At 40.3% G+C, this 19,766-nt stretch overlaps 2 protein-coding genes across 2 annotated transcripts; both read right to left on the reverse strand.

Annotated features, from left to right (window-relative positions):
• Positions 1 to 930: 930 nt before the first annotated feature.
• cog7 (component of oligomeric golgi complex 7) lies at positions 931 to 10,309 on the reverse strand. Its single transcript, XM_027289640.1, has 17 exons — positions 10,144 to 10,309; positions 6,306 to 6,454; positions 6,005 to 6,121; positions 5,575 to 5,743; positions 5,404 to 5,486; positions 5,164 to 5,286; positions 4,842 to 5,040; positions 4,623 to 4,750; positions 4,358 to 4,512; positions 4,093 to 4,209; positions 3,938 to 4,003; positions 3,574 to 3,760; positions 3,331 to 3,471; positions 3,081 to 3,164; positions 2,819 to 2,933; positions 1,972 to 2,115; positions 931 to 1,886 (listed from the first exon to the last, which is right to left on the reverse strand). The coding sequence occupies exons 1-17, from the start codon at positions 10,307 to 10,309 to the stop codon at positions 1,720 to 1,722; spliced, it is 2,310 nt and encodes a 769-aa protein (XP_027145441.1). The 3' UTR covers positions 931 to 1,719.
• A 4,876-nt stretch (positions 10,310 to 15,185) lies between these two features.
• Positions 15,186 to 19,325, reverse strand: LOC104920713 (putative protein MSS51 homolog, mitochondrial). Its single transcript, XM_010733064.3, has 6 exons — positions 19,068 to 19,325; positions 18,062 to 18,211; positions 17,836 to 17,960; positions 16,786 to 17,349; positions 16,553 to 16,646; positions 15,186 to 15,695 (listed from the first exon to the last, which is right to left on the reverse strand). The coding sequence occupies exons 1-6, from the start codon at positions 19,082 to 19,084 to the stop codon at positions 15,491 to 15,493; spliced, it is 1,155 nt and encodes a 384-aa protein (XP_010731366.1). The 5' UTR covers positions 19,085 to 19,325; the 3' UTR covers positions 15,186 to 15,490.
• Between the last annotated feature and the right edge of the window lie 441 nt (positions 19,326 to 19,766).

A 19,766-nucleotide genomic window follows, 5' to 3' on the forward strand; every position in this document is an offset into this window, starting at 1 on the left:
TAATAACCTTCTTTTTTGTTTTTGTCACTTGTAAAATAATTTTCTATCCACAGTGGGAGCGGGTCCACTTCCACAGAGTCCACCATGTAAATAAATACTAAAGTAAACACTGACTCTAGACAGGGTCTTTCAAGTGTTGTTTCTCCCTTTACACTAGGAAGGTGAGGGTGATGTGAGGAGACTGCAATGCAGCGATTACACCACTAGATGCAACTAAATCCTGTACCTGTAATAACTCAGTGTTAGAAAATGGTGAAAAATACCCATCGCTCTTAACCTAAAGCCTAAACACAGACAAACTCCCTGTACAGATTGTAAAGCCCTCTGAGGCAAATGTACTTTGTGACTTTGGGCTATACAAATAAAATTGATTTGATTTAAAGGTGGCGTCTTCAAATTGGTTTATTTATTCATAGTTTTTAAAACATTTCTGTAAACGCACCAGAGTAAGCCAAGAGGATATTTTCCCCATTTGTAGTCCCTGGACAGACGTTACAAAGTCACCCTAAAATAAGAAGCTTACTTTGATTAACAGCCTAAAATCCAAAAGAAAATGACAAGACAAAGAAAAGCAGCAAATTTCCACATTTAAAAAGCAGATGTTTGGCAAAACTGACTTAAATGATTAATGACTTAACTCAAAATAGTTCCACTCTATCTTACACCGACTCATTTCAGCACTGATTTCATTTAGTCCAAAAATAGTAAGACGCCGATAAGTTTCCAAATCATAGGAATAATTTATGTGCTAATCAAATATAAGATTTGAAACATCTTATCAAAATGGTGCCATTCGTCTCAGTCGAGTCTTACCTGTTTGTTTAAGTAAACTCTTCTATTTCTGCATGCTCCCCTGTGACAGATGTGACAATTGCTATGACATGAGGGTGCAAATGCATAAAAATATATATATATAATGGACACACAATGTGAGAGGATTAAAGGATTTAGCAGAAAATGCCTTATGTTTATTAAACTAGACTGATTACATTACAGACTCATTCATCTAAAGAATAAAAATAGTTCCATGAAAAGTAACACAATAGGCTTCGTTTTAGTGTTGATGTCAGTGTTTTATGCACAGATTTTCACGATACTGCATGGAAAAATATGGGGAAATGACTATCCATATCATCACTCCAGCTCCAACTACACCTTCATCTTTACATCAACCGCTGAATGTGAAGCTCATAAAGATTGCTTTAATATAATTAAATATCGTAGATGATTTATATTAGTATGACAAATAATTAACTACAAACATATATCTGCTGTATAGATTTCAAATGCTCTCATACATTCCCTGATGTACATTTTGTTATATCCTTAGACGCTTCAGCAACTAAAAAAAATGCAGAAATCAATGATGTACGGTCAAGACACTTTCACCCTTTGGCTTGACTTGAAGGCATTATCACCGGTGAGACATCGTTCAGAGACACACGCAACATTAATCAGTATAAAAAAAGTCTAAACCACCCTGATTTCAATCTCTTAACATTCCCATAGCTCCCATTAAGACAGGACTATAATTCTAAAATGCTGCAGCCCCAAATTTGAGACTTAATATAGTAATATGTAAACCAACTATTTTTAATATCACATTCTTCCTCATATTATCAACAACCTGGGAATGGGGTCAAACATGCCTGCGACTCCCTGGTGCCGCTCTGAGAGCCACCATACCTACAGAGTCTATCTCCCTCCCTCTCTTTGCTGTCAGTAGTCGATGCAGCGGAGGGCAGCGATGGTGGAGGCCAGACGACGAGGCAGGAGTTTAGCGGTCTGTCTGTAGTCTTCTGGTTTGGCCCTCAGCAGGGTGACAATGTGCTGCAGGGAACGGGAGGGCTGCAGGCCCAGAGCATCCATCACATTGCTCAGATAGTCTGTGAAAGAGATACACGTTCACTTAACCGTGGGAGAACACATTGTTCTGTTTTAGCCATCGTGAGGAATTTCTGCCGACTGTACCGATATCTGTGGCCAGCTGTTTAGTGGAATGGTGGCCCAGTTGGGGAATGAGCAGGATGGCATCACAGTAGGTCTGCATGGTTGCCCGAGCGATGGAGCCCAGCCAGTAGTCGGCTGTGTTGTCCAGCTCGGGAAGGTCATCGCCTAAAGACAGAAAGTAACTGATGCGTCATTCACAAGGTGTAAAGAGTTAGAGTGGTGTGAGGTCAGGATATTTCTTTTTTCTTTTTCTTTAGACAGATTGGGATTTATTATATGATGTCAGAGAAAAAGAAGGAGCTGAAGATAACAAAGGTCAAAATTGTGTCGAAAACAAAAGGTAGTCGAGAAAAACAAAAAACAAAAAGTACAGTCCCATCCGTACTTGATCTTTGACTTCATGATATATCAGCTGTCTTAGAGAATAAAATGTCCCTAACACTACATAAATCAAAAAGTGATCTACTTCAACATCAAAATGAGATATCCTGACTTTCTATTTTAATGCTGCATCCTGCACTTTCCAGTACAGAGGACATTATAATAAATACAATAACAGATTTGGGACTGACCCTCCTATCAAATAAAACTGCTCATCTACCAAGCAAACAGGGACACGGGTCAGTGTGGTGTGTTCTTTGGGAGTCAAATTACAAATTGGTGTTTCCATTTTCTGACCCAGTTCAAAAGAATTGATTTTTTTTTCTTCACATTTTTATATTAAGTATACACTAACACTTTGTCACAGCAGTGTTGGCTAGATTTATTTAATTACAAAAATGATTTACAAATTTGAGGATTTTGTGGAAAAACTGCGGTTGAGATTGAGAAGCCAAAGTTACATTTCTTCATATATATACCAATGTACCTTGCTCTGGAGGGAAAGGTAGCTTCCCAGCATGTAGGGCCATCTCAAGTGCCGGGTCCTCCTGAGTCACAAATGGCTCCAAGTGGAGAGGCAGAGACATGAGGTACTGCCCGATCTGGAAGGGGAACACAGACAACTTGTTTGTCTTGGAGGTGCAGTATCATACGTACAGTAACCATGTTAGCTGTGAATGTGTACAAAAAGACCACTAGTTTGACAATGTGAAATGTCATGATGCATATTCCAGTCAAACCTGACTTACATTTGTAATGTACTCCTGCGGTGACAGGCTGAAAGTAGGCAGGTCCTCTGTGTAGCTCTCTCCAAAACCAGGTGCCTCTTGTCTCTGCACAAGAATCAAACAATATGAGGTGAGATTAAAATAGACACAGCGCGCACACTGAACACTGAAATGCACACACGGACAATCCAAAAGCTCTCAGCAATGCACTCAGATGGTGTCAAGTCAGTATTTCAAATCAGATCATAGTAGAAACTTGAGACTTAATAACCTCCATCTTGGAGACGAGGCAGAGCTGGTGTTTGATCTGCAGGAAGACGGAGTCGAAAGCCAGCTGGTTGGCCTGCTGGTTGAGTCTGGTCAGAGCAGATCTGGGCTCTGCCAACAGGCTGGAGTTACCTGTGCCCTTCTCCTGTGAGACAAGGAGAAAGAGATGCATAAAAACAAAACTCTCAATCCTCAATGAACATCAGCTAAATCCATCCTCATTCTGACACAGTGCCATACTCCATACCTTCAGGGAGTAGAGGACCTCCATCAGGCTGTTGTATTCCGCCATGTTTCCTCTCTGAAGGTAGTTGTATTCCTGCCAGGGATTCTTGGTAGCGCTCTTCCTTTCTGTAGAGCTGGCCTCTTGGATGCCTGCCAGGCTGCGTGGGCTGTACGACTCCGACAAGTACTTCCCCGCCGTGCCCAGGATCCTTTGGGGAAAAGATTGATTGTGTTCAGAGGACGCGTGCAATTCCTTAAAATCTGACATGGTGCCTTTGTTGACAGTGTGCCCTATGAGTTATATCACTTTCATAGAGATGAAAGGTTTGAGGCGAAAGGGCACAACTAGAACAATATGAATTATAAAAGTATAACATTTTTCTTACTTGTTTGACAGCTGCTGCTCAAAGGCTCCGCACTGTCTAAGTAATTCACCACAAGTGGCAATAATTCTGAAAGACACAACACAAAACTATTCAATAAAATAGTCTTTAAAAAATGATTTACTGGTCTCAAATGTAAGAAAAAAAAAGACATTAACCTGACAGAGTTTTGGAAGGCTGTCCAGTCCTCTTGGAAAACAGATGAACTTGGAGTATCCTCCAGCTTACACTTCTTCCTGATTGACTGCAGCGTCGTGGAGAAGTCTGACACATACCTAGAACAAGTTCAATGTTAAAGCCGGTCATATAAAATCTATGAAAAAGTATGGTACACACATACTAAAATGATTTCTATGAATAAAACAAGGGGTGAATACATTGTATATGGCTTGTGGCTGTGATAATAAAAAAAAGGATCTTTACTTGGTGAAGAGGGCTTTGAGGGCTTTAAGGAGGCCACACACGGCGAGTCCATCAGTCAGTTTGACACAGCGGTCCACGGCAGCGCTGGCCAGGCCAAACAACTTGCCAACAGAGTGGCTCAATTCTTCCACACAATCAATAACCTCCCCGTGTTCCTAAATAGAAGAGAGAACATGGAGCATGTGAAACAAGAGAAAATCAGACAAAATAACAGTTCTAGCTTTTTTGTGTTTTTAAGTGTGTGTTGTGTTGTGTGGTGTCTAACCAGAGGTACAGCACTGATCTGGATGAGAAGGTGAGCTTCCTCCAGATCTCCGTACTGTAGTTTATAAGGTTTGTAGGGGTCATACAGAGCACACACCAGCTCATTCACTTTCAGCAGATTATTCTCACCTGCGGAGGAAAAACACAAGACAAGAGCATGAGGACGTAACTTCACCCCACGTCTGCAGCATCTGCAGCCATGTCTTATCTACACACAGACCAAGGTGCGGCAGCATGGCGGCCTCCAGGCTGTGCCCGAATGTGAACGTGGTGTGATGGAGCTCCAGCAGGGTGTCCAGACGCTGCTCTTGGGCTGCCCGCTCCACAGCCGAGCTCAAGCACACGGGGATGGATGGGACCATGGCCCCCAGAGTTTGGATCAACAATACTGTCACCACCTCATACGGGTTCTTGAACACCTGTTAGATAACATGCAAAAAACTTGTTACTATCCATTATGATTGATCTCTATCCGCCATTTCAAACTGCGTGTTAGCTTTGTTGGATCTTCGTCTTTGTAGTGTAGCTGTGGTGTGTCTCACCTGGCTGCTCCACTGTAGCTGAGAGTGCCACGAGGACAGCAACGTGTCGTAGAATTCGGACAGCTGCTGATTCAGACTGAGCTCACTCTGAGAGAGCTCCTGCCACATGCTCACCAACTGGCCCTGGAGACGGCAAAACAGACATTAAAGCATGCCTACGCCAAACAGGCAACACACACGAGGATATTATTTTTTTGTGATGGCTTCTTTTTTAACAAATTATTGAGGTCAGGCGCCTACCTTGTGACACTTGTAGTAATAAGCGAGGAGCTGTGGCATCCGATCTATCTCTGTGAAGACTTTAACAAACAGCTTGGCTTGGTCTGCAGAGAAACAACATGTAAACATGAGCCTTCTTAGTGTAGACTGACAGTGAGGAAAGAAATGGAAGCACTCCTCACAGGTTCTTACCCATAGACATGGAATTAAAGGTTGCTACTATTTGTGGGCTGGCCAGGGCCTCCAGTCTGTTTTTCAGAGCCTCTAAGTGGACACACTTTTCAGAGTAGTCTGGCGTGTCCACCAACATGGCCAGGCTGTTTTGCATACTGGTCAGCTTGGAGGAAATTACTGCAAGGTCCTGGATTAAAAAAAAAAAAGACAACATATTTGATAATACTGTTATGGATCAGAAATTCATTATTTTACTGCTCCTTTCTGACCTAAATATAATCAGTTTACAAGTTTGTGAGAATACTTGTCTTGTATACTTCAGTGAGCTATTCCTTGAACATTGTGATGGTCACTTATATGGATGTGGGCCAGGATCAGTAGCATTGAGCAGCAAACCAGACAGAAATCTTCACAAGTGAAGTCCTGCGGCGATGTCTTTCATTGATACCTGCGTTTTGAAGGTCTCCTCAATGTCTGCACTCAGCGTGCTCCATTTGTCGGCCTCCTGCAGAGCGTCTGCTGCCAGATGCATGCGGCTCTTCACTTGATCAATTTCCACCAAGACCTGGTGAACAGAAACCACAAAATATAAAAGTCAAACCTGAGAAGTATCCTTCCTACCTATTAAACTGCTCATCGTTAAATAAATACATCAGATCTGTGTACATGTGTATCTACTTGTGAACCATGAAGATACATCAAGTGTGCCATTTATGTACTAATGACACAGTGATTGAAGTTATGCACACCTGCATGGACTGCACAGTATCTTGCTCAAACTTCTTGATGTCCTCTTTGACCAGAACCATTTGCTCCTTGAGGAAGGAAGCCTCCTGTTTCAAAGCCTCCACGTCCCGCAGAACCCTGGGCATATTTTGGAGGGCCTGGTTGCTGCTCTCTATACACAGGAATATAGCAGACAGCAAGTTAATGAAGAGTATGACAAGGAAAGTATAACACTATGTCAGTTATTAAGAAATTGCCAGCAGTTCCCGTTGGTATGGTATTTTATCCTGTGTCAATTTATGCAAGTTGCCTTGAACTTAAGCAGTCAAATCTTAACTTTAAGAGAATTAATATCATAATCTTCTCTCGGTATGAGATGTTTTATTGTCCCCATGTCTCAGGTAAAGGCTGCACATTCAGACTATCTCACTCATTACTTCGTTCTATTGCCAGTTTATGAGTCACACTTCACCAAAACTCCACCAGCCTATTGCTTTCCTAAATACTACCACATGAATACTATTATCAATTTTTGTTGACACAGTTTTCATCTGTTTTGTCCAACTCATTTACGTCAATGAGTGTACGCTTATCAGAAGCACCTCTCTGTGTAATGCAGCGCAGTTGAAAACAGCAATCATTGGACATTATAACCTTCATTACAGCAGTTTTTTATTGCGGTCAATAACTTTAGCAGAGTGTACCTAATAAACTGGCAACCGTATGAATGTCAAGTATTCACTTAAATAAATGATCCCTGCTAATAAACAGATGAAATTCACGGCGAGGAATAAAAACCACCCACTACATAACATTTCACATTCTAGTCAGTGATGACAGGTAGCTGTGTAGATACACAGGCCTCTAGTGTAGATTACAACAAACTATATTGTGTAATATAAAGTATAAATTGGAACAATAACACACATTAGTTGCCAGCGTTTGAGCTACTACAGTCTAATACAACAGCAATTCAATAAAGCCTGCTATCAAAATCAATGTATGTACAAGGTTTTTATCCAAAAAGTGTCCATTCAAATATTGGTGGAAGTTTGTGTTGCTGTAAGTTTGTATTAAAGGTCCAGTGTGTTGTGTGTGTTTAGTGGCACCTAGCGGTGAAGTTGCAGATTGCAACCAAATGAACGCTCTCACACGCCTCACCCTCTTCTTCCAAGCATGTTAAAAAAAAAAAAGAAAGAAACTCTGGATGCCAAATTCACATAAAAAGCATAAAAAGTCCATATCTAGATCAGAGTTTTGGTTTGTTTGTTCTGGGCTACTGTACAAAAATAGCGGATTTCATGGAAGAGGACCCGCTCTCACTAAAGGGTTCATTGTAAGACAATGAAAACACAACGATTCTTACTATCTTATAATACACACTGATGATTATTGTAATCCATTCCTGCCAATAAATACTCCTCAATCTTACACACTGGTCCTTTAAACTTACAAACAACTCTCATCATAATGGATACAAAGCAGTAAATAGGAGTTGCAGAGCTGCAGCATTACATTTACAATTACATTTGGTCATTTAGCTGACTTACAGAGAAGGGAACAATCAAGGTACAGCATTACAGGTACAGTAGAAACCAGAAGTTTGCATACACTATATAAAAAGACACATATGCTTTTTTCCCTCACTGTCTGACATGAAATAAGACAATCACTTTTCCTGTCTTAGGTCTGATTAGCAAAATTATTGGCTGATTTCTTTTGACTTTCCCAAGATGTTACACAAAGAAGCAGTGTGTTTCAGGTGTGCCTTAAAATACTTTCACAGGTGTGTGTGTGTCTAATTAACTCAAATGTCGGAAGCTTCCAAAGACATGACATCATTATCTGGGATTTCCCAAAATTGATTAAAGGCATAGTAATCTTAGTGTATGTAAACTTCTGACTTTGAAGAAAAAAAAGTACTTCTCTCATTATTCTGGCATTTAGCAAATAGAAATAATTGGTTAATTAAAATAATAGTGTATGTAAACGTCTGGTTCCAACTAAAGTGTGTGTGAGGCACATTTAGCTGTTTTAATTGTTGCTGTTTTGATAAACAGATATATAACACATCAAATCAAGTGTAACTTCATTTTTTGACCTTATCTGGCTGTGTGCATGATTTGTATGATCTGAGGCCTCAAGAGGGAAGTGAGCTCTCACCTTTACCCCCCATCATAAGGAACATCAACTCACTCTCACAATTCAAGTCTGCACTTAAAACCCACCTGTTTAAAATCGCCTTTTCCATTTGACTGATTCAAATGCATTGTCCTATTTTAACCTGTTTTAAATGTTGTATTCTTGTAATTTGATTTACTTTTATGGTTCTTTTTGTTTGTTTCTGTTATCTGCTGTCTACTTTTATTTATTGTAAGGTGTCCTTGGGTGACAGAAAGGCACCTATGAAATAAAATGTATTATTATATTATTAAGGAGAGCATTTATATTCATGGTGCAGACATATTAAAGCTTCATAGTTCAGCTGTTTTACCTTCTCCCAGTCCACCCTTAGAATCATTACAATGTACATTAATATAATACATCTATATTTAGTATTAGTTAATAACTGGCCAGATTTACAGTGAGAAACAAGCTACCTCGAGGCACATTTATCTGTTTTAATTGTTGCTGTTTTGGTGAACAGATATATAACACATCAAATCAAGTGCAACTTCATTTTTTGACCTTATCTGGCTGTGTGCATGATTTGTATGATTGCCTCAAGAGGGAAGCAGAGAGTTTATATTGATGCTGCAGACATATTTAATGATGTAAACAATAACAAACGTAACTTTAATGATCAAAATATTTGGTAGAACATGACTGGGGGCATTGCAAAGCCTGACAGACAAATTATAAGTCTAAGACAGACCCCTCAAGAGACACTTGGCCCATCCTTGACATGCTGTTCAAACAATCACTAGTTTCTTTGAACCACTCGCTGTTATAAAAATTAGTGAGTATACTGGGGTGCAGATGTTTTAACTCAGCGGTTCTTAACCTGGGTTCGATCGAACCCTAGGGGTTCGGTGAGTCGGTCTCAGGGGTTCGGTGGAGCCTCCGCCCTGGAATTTTTTATACCATTTGTTACAACATATCTTTGTGAGCAATCGTTTTCGAGGATGCTGGACATAAAAACTAAGAAAAGGAACAGACTTTGCTGTGAAAATGACATGAGACTGGCACTTGCCAAGGTGAAGCCACGCATATCTGAACTGGTCTCTCAAAGGCAACAGCAGAAGTCACACTGAGGTAAGTTGTTGTGAGTTCATGCACTGTGTTGGTTTTGTTATTTGAACAAGGTGATGTTAATGCACGGTTCATTTTGTGCACCAGTAAAAAAAAATCATATTTTATTTTTTACTAAAGAAGGGTTCGGTGAATGAGCATATGAAACTGGTGGGGTTCGGTACCTCCAACAAGGTTAAGAACCACTGTTTTAACCCTATCCCTACCAGCCTCAGTAAACACCTGCCAGATAAGGAGAGTGGGCTTATCTGGCAGGTGTTTACTGAGGCTGGCAGGGAGAGATGAACAAGAGAGACAGGTTAGGGGAAGTGTCATTTTGGACAAGAAACACAATATTCATTACAAAGCTGAAAACTGTTAGTGGGGAGGTGTCTGACTCAGCCCATTTTAAGGAAAATGTATAAGAACCAAGTGTTAGAGCTCCTCAAGGAGCCTTTTCTCATAAGAACCAAGTGTTAGAGCTCCTCAAGGAGCCTTTTCTCTCTGTAACCCTGCACTGTTAAACGCTCCTTCTTGTACAAGAATAATAAATTCAACTTAAACTTTGACACTTTGAATCCAGCCTTCGTTTTTAAAGAGTTTTTCCTTTAATATTCTGGTAGCACTCGCCTTCGATGGCATTGTTGACCTCCTGGATGAACAGCTGCAGCTTCATCACCAGCGTGGCCGCGTGTGTGTCCGCCTTCCCCGGCGCGTCCTTCTGCACCACCTTGAAGGCGCCGTTCACCCAGTCCTTCACATCGAAGTCATCGTCCAGGAACTTGGAGAAATCCATCTCTGTCACTCCTCCTTCACTGATGCAAAAAGAAGAAGAAGCTGGTCGTTGTTTCGTGCTGCTGCAGTGCAGTCTGTGTCATCGACCCATTGCTAACGCGAGCTAGTTCTTCCCAAACAATGGCTTGGACACGAATATAAAATAAATCGCCCAAGAGAATGAAATGATCATTACGACTAGGTATAGTTCCAGCAAGGCGACGGCTTCCTCCAGAGTTATTTTTTAAACGTCCACGGCTTTGAAGGAGAAAAGTGGAGACATGTTTCCAAATGTTTGCACCGCTGCTCACACTTGACAACAACTTCCTCTCTGTGCTGTCTGTTTACCTTCCTCCCAGAAACAAGCGCCGGCGACAACAAAACCGACCTGCTGAATAAAATCTACATCAACAGAATGAAGAACATTTCCACCAATAAAACACTGTGCTCATTTTATATTGTTAAACTGAGACATGTCACATTTGATGAAGAAAAACAGCAAAAAAGGAAATAAAACATAAGAAGGAGGTGTCACCAAAAAGTATATCCGTGTAGAAACGTGTTTTTGTTCTATAGCTCATTATTGAGACTTAATTAATTAATTGTCTGTCAGGCTTTGCAATGCCCCCAATCATGTTCTACCAAATATTTTAGATCATTAAAGTTAGTGTACATCTTATTGTTTACATCATTAAATATGTCTGCAGCATGAATATAAACTCTCTGCTTCCCTCTTGAGGCAATCATACAAATCATGCACACAGCCAGAAAAGGTCAAAAAATGAAGTTGCACTTGATTTGATGTGTTATATATCTGTTTACCAAAACAGCAACAATTAAAACAGATAAATGTGCCTCAAGATAGCTTGTTTCTCACTGTAAATCTGGTCAGTTATAAACTAATACTAAATATAGATGTATTATATTAATGTACATTGTAATGATTCTAAGGGTGGACTGGGAGAAGGGAAAACAGCTGAACTATGAAGCTTCGCAGCGTGTGGTGGACTCCCTCAGAAAAAAGAGGTTTGGACTGAAAGCAAAAAGCAAAACGTAAAGTAGTGTATATTTCTGTATTTATAAAATGACGTTTGATAGCAGGGAGCAATGGACACAAAGCATCCTAGGCAACATCTAGGGACATACCTGAGATGTCAAACAGAGAGTGTAGACCAAGATAATTGGAGTGTTGATTGAACAGCAGAGAGGGACCTGACAACTATTGGAAATCTTCCTCTCCCCTGCAGAAAATCACTCCTCACCTTGCACTGGGTTTAGTGCATCTTGTGTTTCCTTTTTCATTTCACTATGACTGTACTTGTATGGGGTGGCACAGTGGTGCAGTGGTCAGTGCCGTCACCTTGTTGCAAGAAGGTTCGAACCTGAGCAACTCCTTCTGAGTTTGCATGGGAAGAGGGAAGGAACGGGTGAATTGGTGACTCTAAATTGTGTGAATGGTTTTTCTCTATGTGCCCTGTGATGAACTGGTGACTCCGCCTCTCACCCCAAGTCAGCTGATGACACAGATGATATGTTTTTTAGTTAGTTCAAAAATGTATATGTATGTGAATGTAATGTAGTGTAAATGTATGATTGCATTCCTGTAATAATGTCTCTGTTAAAATAATGACTTTACACAGTAATTCTCTGAGAAGTAACACACACTTGCTTCATATCTGCTGCAGCAGCCCTTTATCACTACACACAGTTTTTTTTATGCATATTATGCAAACCAGAAAGGCAGTAAAGGACTCCATAGGAAGTGAAACAGTAACAGAAAACACACATCAAACGCACCTGTAGCAGCTTTCAGGGAGGACGTACAAAGGTTTGAAGATGGGGATAATTGATGATATTAAGGACACTTTGTCCAAGGCAGTGTTCAGTCCTTCTACTCTGTTATCTGGCCGAGGCGGGCTGCACATGGCCCAGATCATCCTGTCTCTGGTCACCTTTCTCCTGGGTGCTTTCAGAGGAGGGAGCAGCCATACCTACTGGAACTATGCTATGTTCACCTGGGCCTTCTGCCCGATCATGACCCTCATCATCACCATCATTGAGATGTTTAAGCTCGATATTGTACTCAATTTGTTTTGCATGGATTGGGATGACTTCACCACGGGGATGGCCATGTCCTCTACACTGATGACTGTGTCTGTCGCTATCACCTATGCCAACTTCTATGCCTGCCTGAAATGCCTGTACGGCTGGATAGTGAGTATATTTGCCTTCTTGTGTGGCCTTGTCTACACACTTGAAGTAGTGAAGGACAAAATCTGCGACAAAAGGAAATCATCCTACCTGGCTGCTCTGCCTGGATTCTGGAAAGTTTTGGAGGCGTTTGTGAGCTGCATGATTTTTGTATCACTGACTGGTTACAGAGACAAGCCAGTTCTATACGTGTGTATTATATGTTATATCATTCCTTTCCCCATCCTGCCTTTAATCATAGCCACCAACATCTTGAAGAAACTAAAGATGTGTTTGCCGTTTAACCTGGACAGGTTTGTGTTTATTTTTCTGGTGATCTCTGTTGTGCTGTATATAGTTGCTGCTATTGTGTGGCCCATTTTCATGTTCTGGAAAAACCCTCGTCCCAGTGACTGTCCAGCCAGCTTCTGTATCTGGGCCATACAGTTCATGGTTGCCTTTTTCACCTATGTGAATCTCATTCTTTTCACAATTGACCTAATTTTTACCCTGCTTGGCATCTGTGGCTTTAAACGGACATAAACTTATGAAAACACCACAGTGACACTGAGAAAAGAAAACAACGTTTTGAGCAACAAGGTTTCTGATTGCATTCGTTTATATATGTTCAGCATATTACGTTAGCATGAACAAGGAACATAAAAAAACACCTTCATTTTAATATCAATCTGTTGGTTTTTAATGTAAAGTTTAATGTTTGATGTGTACAATTATAATTCAGCTCTATGTTCTATCTGATTTCTGTCCATTTTTCTTATTGTTGTGTGCATGTGGATATGAAATATGAACTGCATATGTCACTGCGAATGAATATTATAGATTCAAGATGTGTTGCATTACATCTGCTTGAAATGTGAAATGTTTCCTGTCAGCCACAGACAGATGAGAACCAGAAAACCAAAAGTGATCGATGAATAACGGAATAAAGCGACACTCCAATAGAGACATGTTTGTGACTCCATTTTTTTCAGTTCTAGATGAAAAGGCTTGAAATGAGAGTTAGTGTATATGTGCCTGTTTATATCAGAGCAAGTCATAAAGAATTGTCAGTTTGCAATTGAAATTCAAGGACAAATCCCTTTAAAAAGTAAAAGTAGTAAAAACAATCAATTTCAGTTCCATTCATTTTCATTTCACGTCAGAGCTTCTTAGAAGACAAAGGTAACAGAGATGAAAAGATGTTGTGTTCATTTTGGTCATACTGATTTTAAGGCATAAGTCTTTGGGCATTTGGGCACTCTCCTTCTGAGTATGTGAGTAATGCATAAAGATAAAAATGAGCTGAGCTATAATGTCCAGTACCACCTGTACAGGGGTAACTCGGGATCTAACCAGAGTAAAATGTAAAAAAAAACATCAAGAATTTAGGGCAGTAAATGAACATACTATATATTAGAAAAAGTCTTCGTCCACTTCAGACATTCAGGGGGAGCACACTGACTAAAGTCCAAAGATAAACTTGTAAAAGAGGAAATTTGGATATAATCTCATACAGTATAAGGGATAAGGATTTAGCTCAAGGCGAGGAACATGCCGTTCACAGTTAATGAATAGCTTACAACAGGTGCAGTTCCTCTTGCAGTGTTTTTGAGAGAGACTTTTGTTTCTATTTTTTTGACTCCAACATCTCTAATTTGAGCATCATGTGCGGACCATTCAAGGGATGTCAGGGCATTTTGCGCCTCCTGGAAATAATCTTTTCTGCTTTAGCTTTCATCATTGTCCTCTTCAGAGGCAAGATGGTGAGTCCATGGGGCGTCTGGTGTGAATTTGTCTGGTTTTTCTGCATCACTGTGCCCGTGGTTGTTACCGTGGTGGAGGCCAGAATGTTGCACATCCTCCTGGCTGTCTTCCTCCCTAACTGGGCCGACCTGATCTGCGGGCTGACCACCCTGTGTGCTGTGATGATCACCTCAGCCACTATCATCTTTGCAGCTGAGTTTGTCTGCCTCTCTTGCATCGTCAACATACTGTGTTTCATCTGCTCCCTGGTTGCCACCATATTCTTCCTGATTGACACTGTAATGCAAAGAAAGATGTTTCCAAGCGGCTACCTGTGCAGCCTGAGAGGAGGTCTCCGCACAACAGAGGCGTTTCTAGCTTGTATCATTCTCACTGCTGCCGCTGACCACTTTGTAATGGGTGAATGGGCCTTTCGCCCTTTTGGGATGATATGCAGCATCATTGTGTTTGCTGTTTGCCTCCTGGTCACTGTGGTCATCATAGTCCTCCATCTGCTTAAACTACTGCAGTGTCTACTTTCATTTGGACTGAATATCATGGAGCTTGTGGTCAACATTGTGGCAGTGCTGTTGTACCTGCTCGCTATCATTCTTTGGTGTGTTTTTGGATACAAACGTGCTAACTACAACCCTTACATCTGTGAAAAGTGTTCCTTTGTAGACATGAATACTGTGGTTATAGGAGCCATTGTCAATCTTGTCTTTTACATCGTGGACCTGGTTTTGTCCTTCAAATCTCGCTAGAAATCTGGACATGATATATATGTAAGCACTTAATTGTTGCAGGCTGTACTGTATATTGCTTGAACTTCTGTTTTACCTTATTAGAAATAACATTAAATCAATACAAGATGATATACTGTATATAAAGGTTGTTTTGGCATCTTGTTTTGGGTATGTAATTGTCAAAAGTTATTAACATATAAATGTAACCTCATTTTGAAAACATGCCTTTTTATTTTTGGTGCATTTCTTGTCAAATTAAAATGCCAGAGTGGATAATGCAGTCTCCTGCTAAGCACAGCAAGAATTCAAAGACAGTATATTCAAATGTGAAACTGAGATAGTTAATGCAAATGCATTGTTATCAAAATACCCCATGACAGTAATACACAGCCGTGCATCTTTGTCTGTCCTGCATCATCAACATACATAAGGACTTAGACGCTATTTTAAAAACATTATTACATGATGTCATTAAAAACACAAGAATTCAAACAATGCTTCATAGTCCACAAAACTCAGCTCCTTCACGCCTCATCCGATTCTTCAAACTCCACAGTCTCCTTTAGACCATGAAAACAGAAGTAGTGGGAGTTGCAGTAGACGGGAGTCTTGTTGAGACACGTGCCAACCACTTCTGGCTTCAGAGACGCAAAGGGGTTGGCTCCACTTCCCTGCAAGTCCATCTCCAACTCCAACAGGATCTGCAGGGAGTAGGTCATCTCTGCCTCACTGTGGATGGAGGACAAGACAGCTGCTGTTACACATCAGGTCACAGACTAGAGTTCATGTGAATGATAAGAGAGCAGTAAGAAGATTAACTTTAATTAACACATTATCAGCATTGCATTTGTATTTGCATACTTTTATGCAGTTGTGTAATATACAGTGCAGTAATGCAAATAATGTAATCCATGTCACTGAGCCCATTTGTACACTATCCCTGTTTAAATTAAATTAATTGTGGACTGAATGGAAGACTGTTTGTAATTATAATCAGATTACAGGTTATTGATTATATTGCCTGATTTAAATGTAAAAATCAGTGGTGCGGTACTGCATATTAAACAATATCTAGTACTTTATTTCACAAATAAAGCAGTTTACTACACTTTATTTGCAATATATTATTATTATCATCATGAACTCCTTCCTTTAAAGCATTATAATTTCATTAGTGTAGTGTAATCTGTAATAAGAAACTTCTGGAAAATTCTATGTGTTTAGTTAATTTACTTTTTTAAAGTTAAGGTAGCAATACTATACTATAACATTACTCCAAAATGTACTTAAGGTGGAAAATAGCTCCTGTCAGTATTATATTATTGGATTAACATTATTAATGAACTAACATGTAAGCATTCTCTTAATGTGAATATCTGTTAAACTTTATATCATTTTTGATTGCTTAAAAATATAAACTGATAAAATCTTAATCTGGTGTGTCAACAGAAATTGTGAAATGAAAATATTCAAGTAAAATTGTGGACTGAAGCACAGTACTTGAGTAGATTTACTTGATTATCAACCACCAAACTTCTGTTGTAAGGTATTCCACTGTGTGTGTGGCTAACTTTTGTAACACTTACTTGAGAGCAGTGAAAAGAGAAGGGATCTCGTAATCCCTGAGGAGCAGAAGTGTTGGAAGCCAGCCCTCTTCCAGACCCTGACTGGCATCAAATCCTTGACACGAAAAGATGGAAAACAGTTCACCATGAACAAGAACCTCTTGCTCTGTAGCTAGTTTAGCAAGCTGCTCAGATTTTACAGTGTAAAAGTGAGTTTGCTATAATATTTTTGTGTAACGGAAATATGTTCTTACCAGGATGAAAGCCAACGACCAGGTCTGGTTTGGCTGCTTCCTCTTTCTCCACCACATCCTCCCAGAACTCGTGATAGAGGCCCTTGTAGGCACTGAGGAAGACCCTTTGTCTGGGCCCAAGCGCACTGAGAGGAGGCCTCATGATGGGGCCGTCCAACACCTCTGGTCCCACCATGACTATCTCAATACCCTGGTGTCCGGGGAACATCTTGTTCAGCTCATCATAGTCCGTCAGTCTGGCTCCCAGTGTCTCACTTTGACCTGCTCCCACCAGGTGAATGGTGAGTGGTTTGGAATCGGGCTTAAGGCCAAACAGTCTCATCCCCCAGGCTATAGTCATCGGCCTAGAGAAGAACTCGCTGCAAACCCTCCAGATGGACTGCTTCAGGTCCTCATCATCAGGTCTAGGCCTGCCAGCGTTGGCCCACAAGTCCTTCATGTTTGCCCCATTTAAAATGGGATCGAGGCGAGCTGTGAGATCCCCCTGCATCAGGAGCCAGTCGTCCCAGCCTTTGACCTCCGACTGGGGCTTTGACCATTTTTCTGTAGGGAACGGAAGGTCTTCTGATGATAGAAAAACAATTAACTTAGATTTGTAGTTCAATAGAATTAAAGACAGTATAAGCATATAGCCTGATCAATATATCTGCGTATATGTTGTCTGAAATACACAGATTTAATACAGAAAAGTGTGCCTGGAGTAATTTGGATCAATTAATTATGATTTTACGTATAGTCATTTCTGATTATTAACTTAACAGTGACCTTTATCAATGAACCGATGTCATTGGACAATAAATGTTATTGTTAAACTGTAGAATATCCAGCCTAAATACATATTTTTGTCAGAAGTCTATGATAAACACATATCGCATTTCAACATGTTAATATTGGCATCAGCAACAAAAATCCAGTATCAGTTATGCCCTATTTATTAGTTCTGGTAAGGATAATGTCTTGCACATTCATTCATTCCTTTCATAGAAGAAGAAGATTCATTCAAACAGCTTTGCTCATGGTCTTTTTTCAGTCTTTCACATACATTTTTACCTTTGAACAAAAGCCATTCCACAACTCTGTCAATGGCAGCTAGACGCAGCTGCGGGCAGAACTTCTTGTGTTTGCTCCAGTCTTCTTTCTGACATTCCTTACAACAGTAGTAAACATTTAGACATCTGTGCAAAGACAGAAGTGAGAGACGACTGTCAGATCACTGACTTTGATAAAGTAATGTGTCAGCTGCACAGCGTGTGTGTTTTTTATTTATTCATTTTACCTTGCACAACGCTTAAGACTCTGTGGGTTTGGAAGCTGATTTGGTCGCTTCTCACAATGTGCACATATTTTGAAAGATTCCTCCATCTTCTCAAACATCTGCTTCGGAGACTGAAAGGTCATAGGTTTACCTTTGGTCTCTTGACCAGCTCTGCGGAGACAAATACAAAAACATTCTTAGAAATAACAAAATACAAATAAAATGATCAAGCAGTAACTCATAACAGGTAAGATGACACCACAACTATAGAAACATGTTCAGTAGTAACCAGCTCTGAGACCTTTTCTATTCTTAGACTAGAACATTTGCTACAGCTTAGTCAGTGTGAGGAGGGCAGTGGGGGGGGGGGCTGCATGGGCATATTACATATACATAACTAGGTTACATGTAAAAATGTTGCCCCAAAGAGGGGGGGCTCACAAAATGTCATGCCAATGTCGAGCTGTCATTCATAAAAGTCATGTGTCGGCCGCGAACGATCCGGTTCTAAGAGCCGGCTCTTTGAAGTGAACGACGGGAGCCGGCTCCTCGTTGTGAGCCGATTTAAGGAGCAGTTTATTCCATTATTTTGGTTGATAAATTAATTAAATAGTTAGTACGTTTTATTTATATAGCATGTTTTTACACCGCATGCACTGACCAAAGTGCTTTACAATGTCAAAAAAAAAATAAAATATAATAACATTTAAAAATATAAAATAATAATAACAGCAATAATAATAAAAATTAATTAATAAAACCAATAGATAAAATGTAAGGAGCCGTTTGGGAGCCGAAAGAGCCGGTTCCTTATAGTATGCAGAGCCAAAAGAACCGGCTCCCAAAAAAGAGCCGAAATTCCCATCACTAATTCATCACGAGCACCAGGCAGTTTCTGCTCCTGCGCGCGTGGCTCCAAAGTTTTATGTCGTCGCGTGGTGGAAATGTAAATATAGACCTCCGCAATAAAATAAAAAAAAGTTCATGGTAAAAATAAGTTTTAGTAATTGGGCCAAAACCTACTTACCGCTGAGCTTCTGTCATTTTGTAAATGAATGTCACTCAATGGTTGTCCACTCTTTCTTCCTCCGCTGCTCCTGTAGGTTTGTGTGAATGTGAAAGGCCTGTTGGGGGTCTGCTGGGGCCAGAAATAGCACCTGTGCTGTCCCATCTAGAAAATTCCTGACTTCACAAGAGCTACAACCAGTGGCAGACTCAAGCCGTCTGAGGGGCCAGGGGGGGTGAACAAAGTGAAAAGGGCACCAGCTGCATGAGGTGGACAGCACCCAGCTTTTGTTTTATTAAAGCAACATTGTAACTTTTCTACCATGAAATAACAGCTTTTAAATAATTCAATAAAAAAATGAACATATTATAGTTTTGTCCAGTTGCTAACACACTGAAATGACCTGGATAGCACAAATATTTAAAGTGACACACAGGGAGCAAAACCTCATCTCAAATCTCCAAAACTTTAAACACATTTTCTGCTTTACACACATTTTGCAATTTGAAATGGCACTTTTTGAAGTGTACTGAACGCGGTTCTCTGCATAAGACACAACAATCTGACATAAAGTCACATGTTTGCAATTTCAAAACACTGCCATTTAAAATGACACTACATGAGCTCATTGGCCACTACATGTGCCACCTGGCCAAACAGGTAGCACACAGTGTTATGTAATTGTTAACACTTCAATCAGGAAGTAAGCAATAAAAGACC

This window comes from Larimichthys crocea, chromosome XVI, assembly GCF_000972845.2.
Source record: "Larimichthys crocea isolate SSNF chromosome XVI, L_crocea_2.0, whole genome shotgun sequence".
Lineage (NCBI taxonomy): Eukaryota > Metazoa > Chordata > Actinopteri > Sciaenidae > Larimichthys > Larimichthys crocea.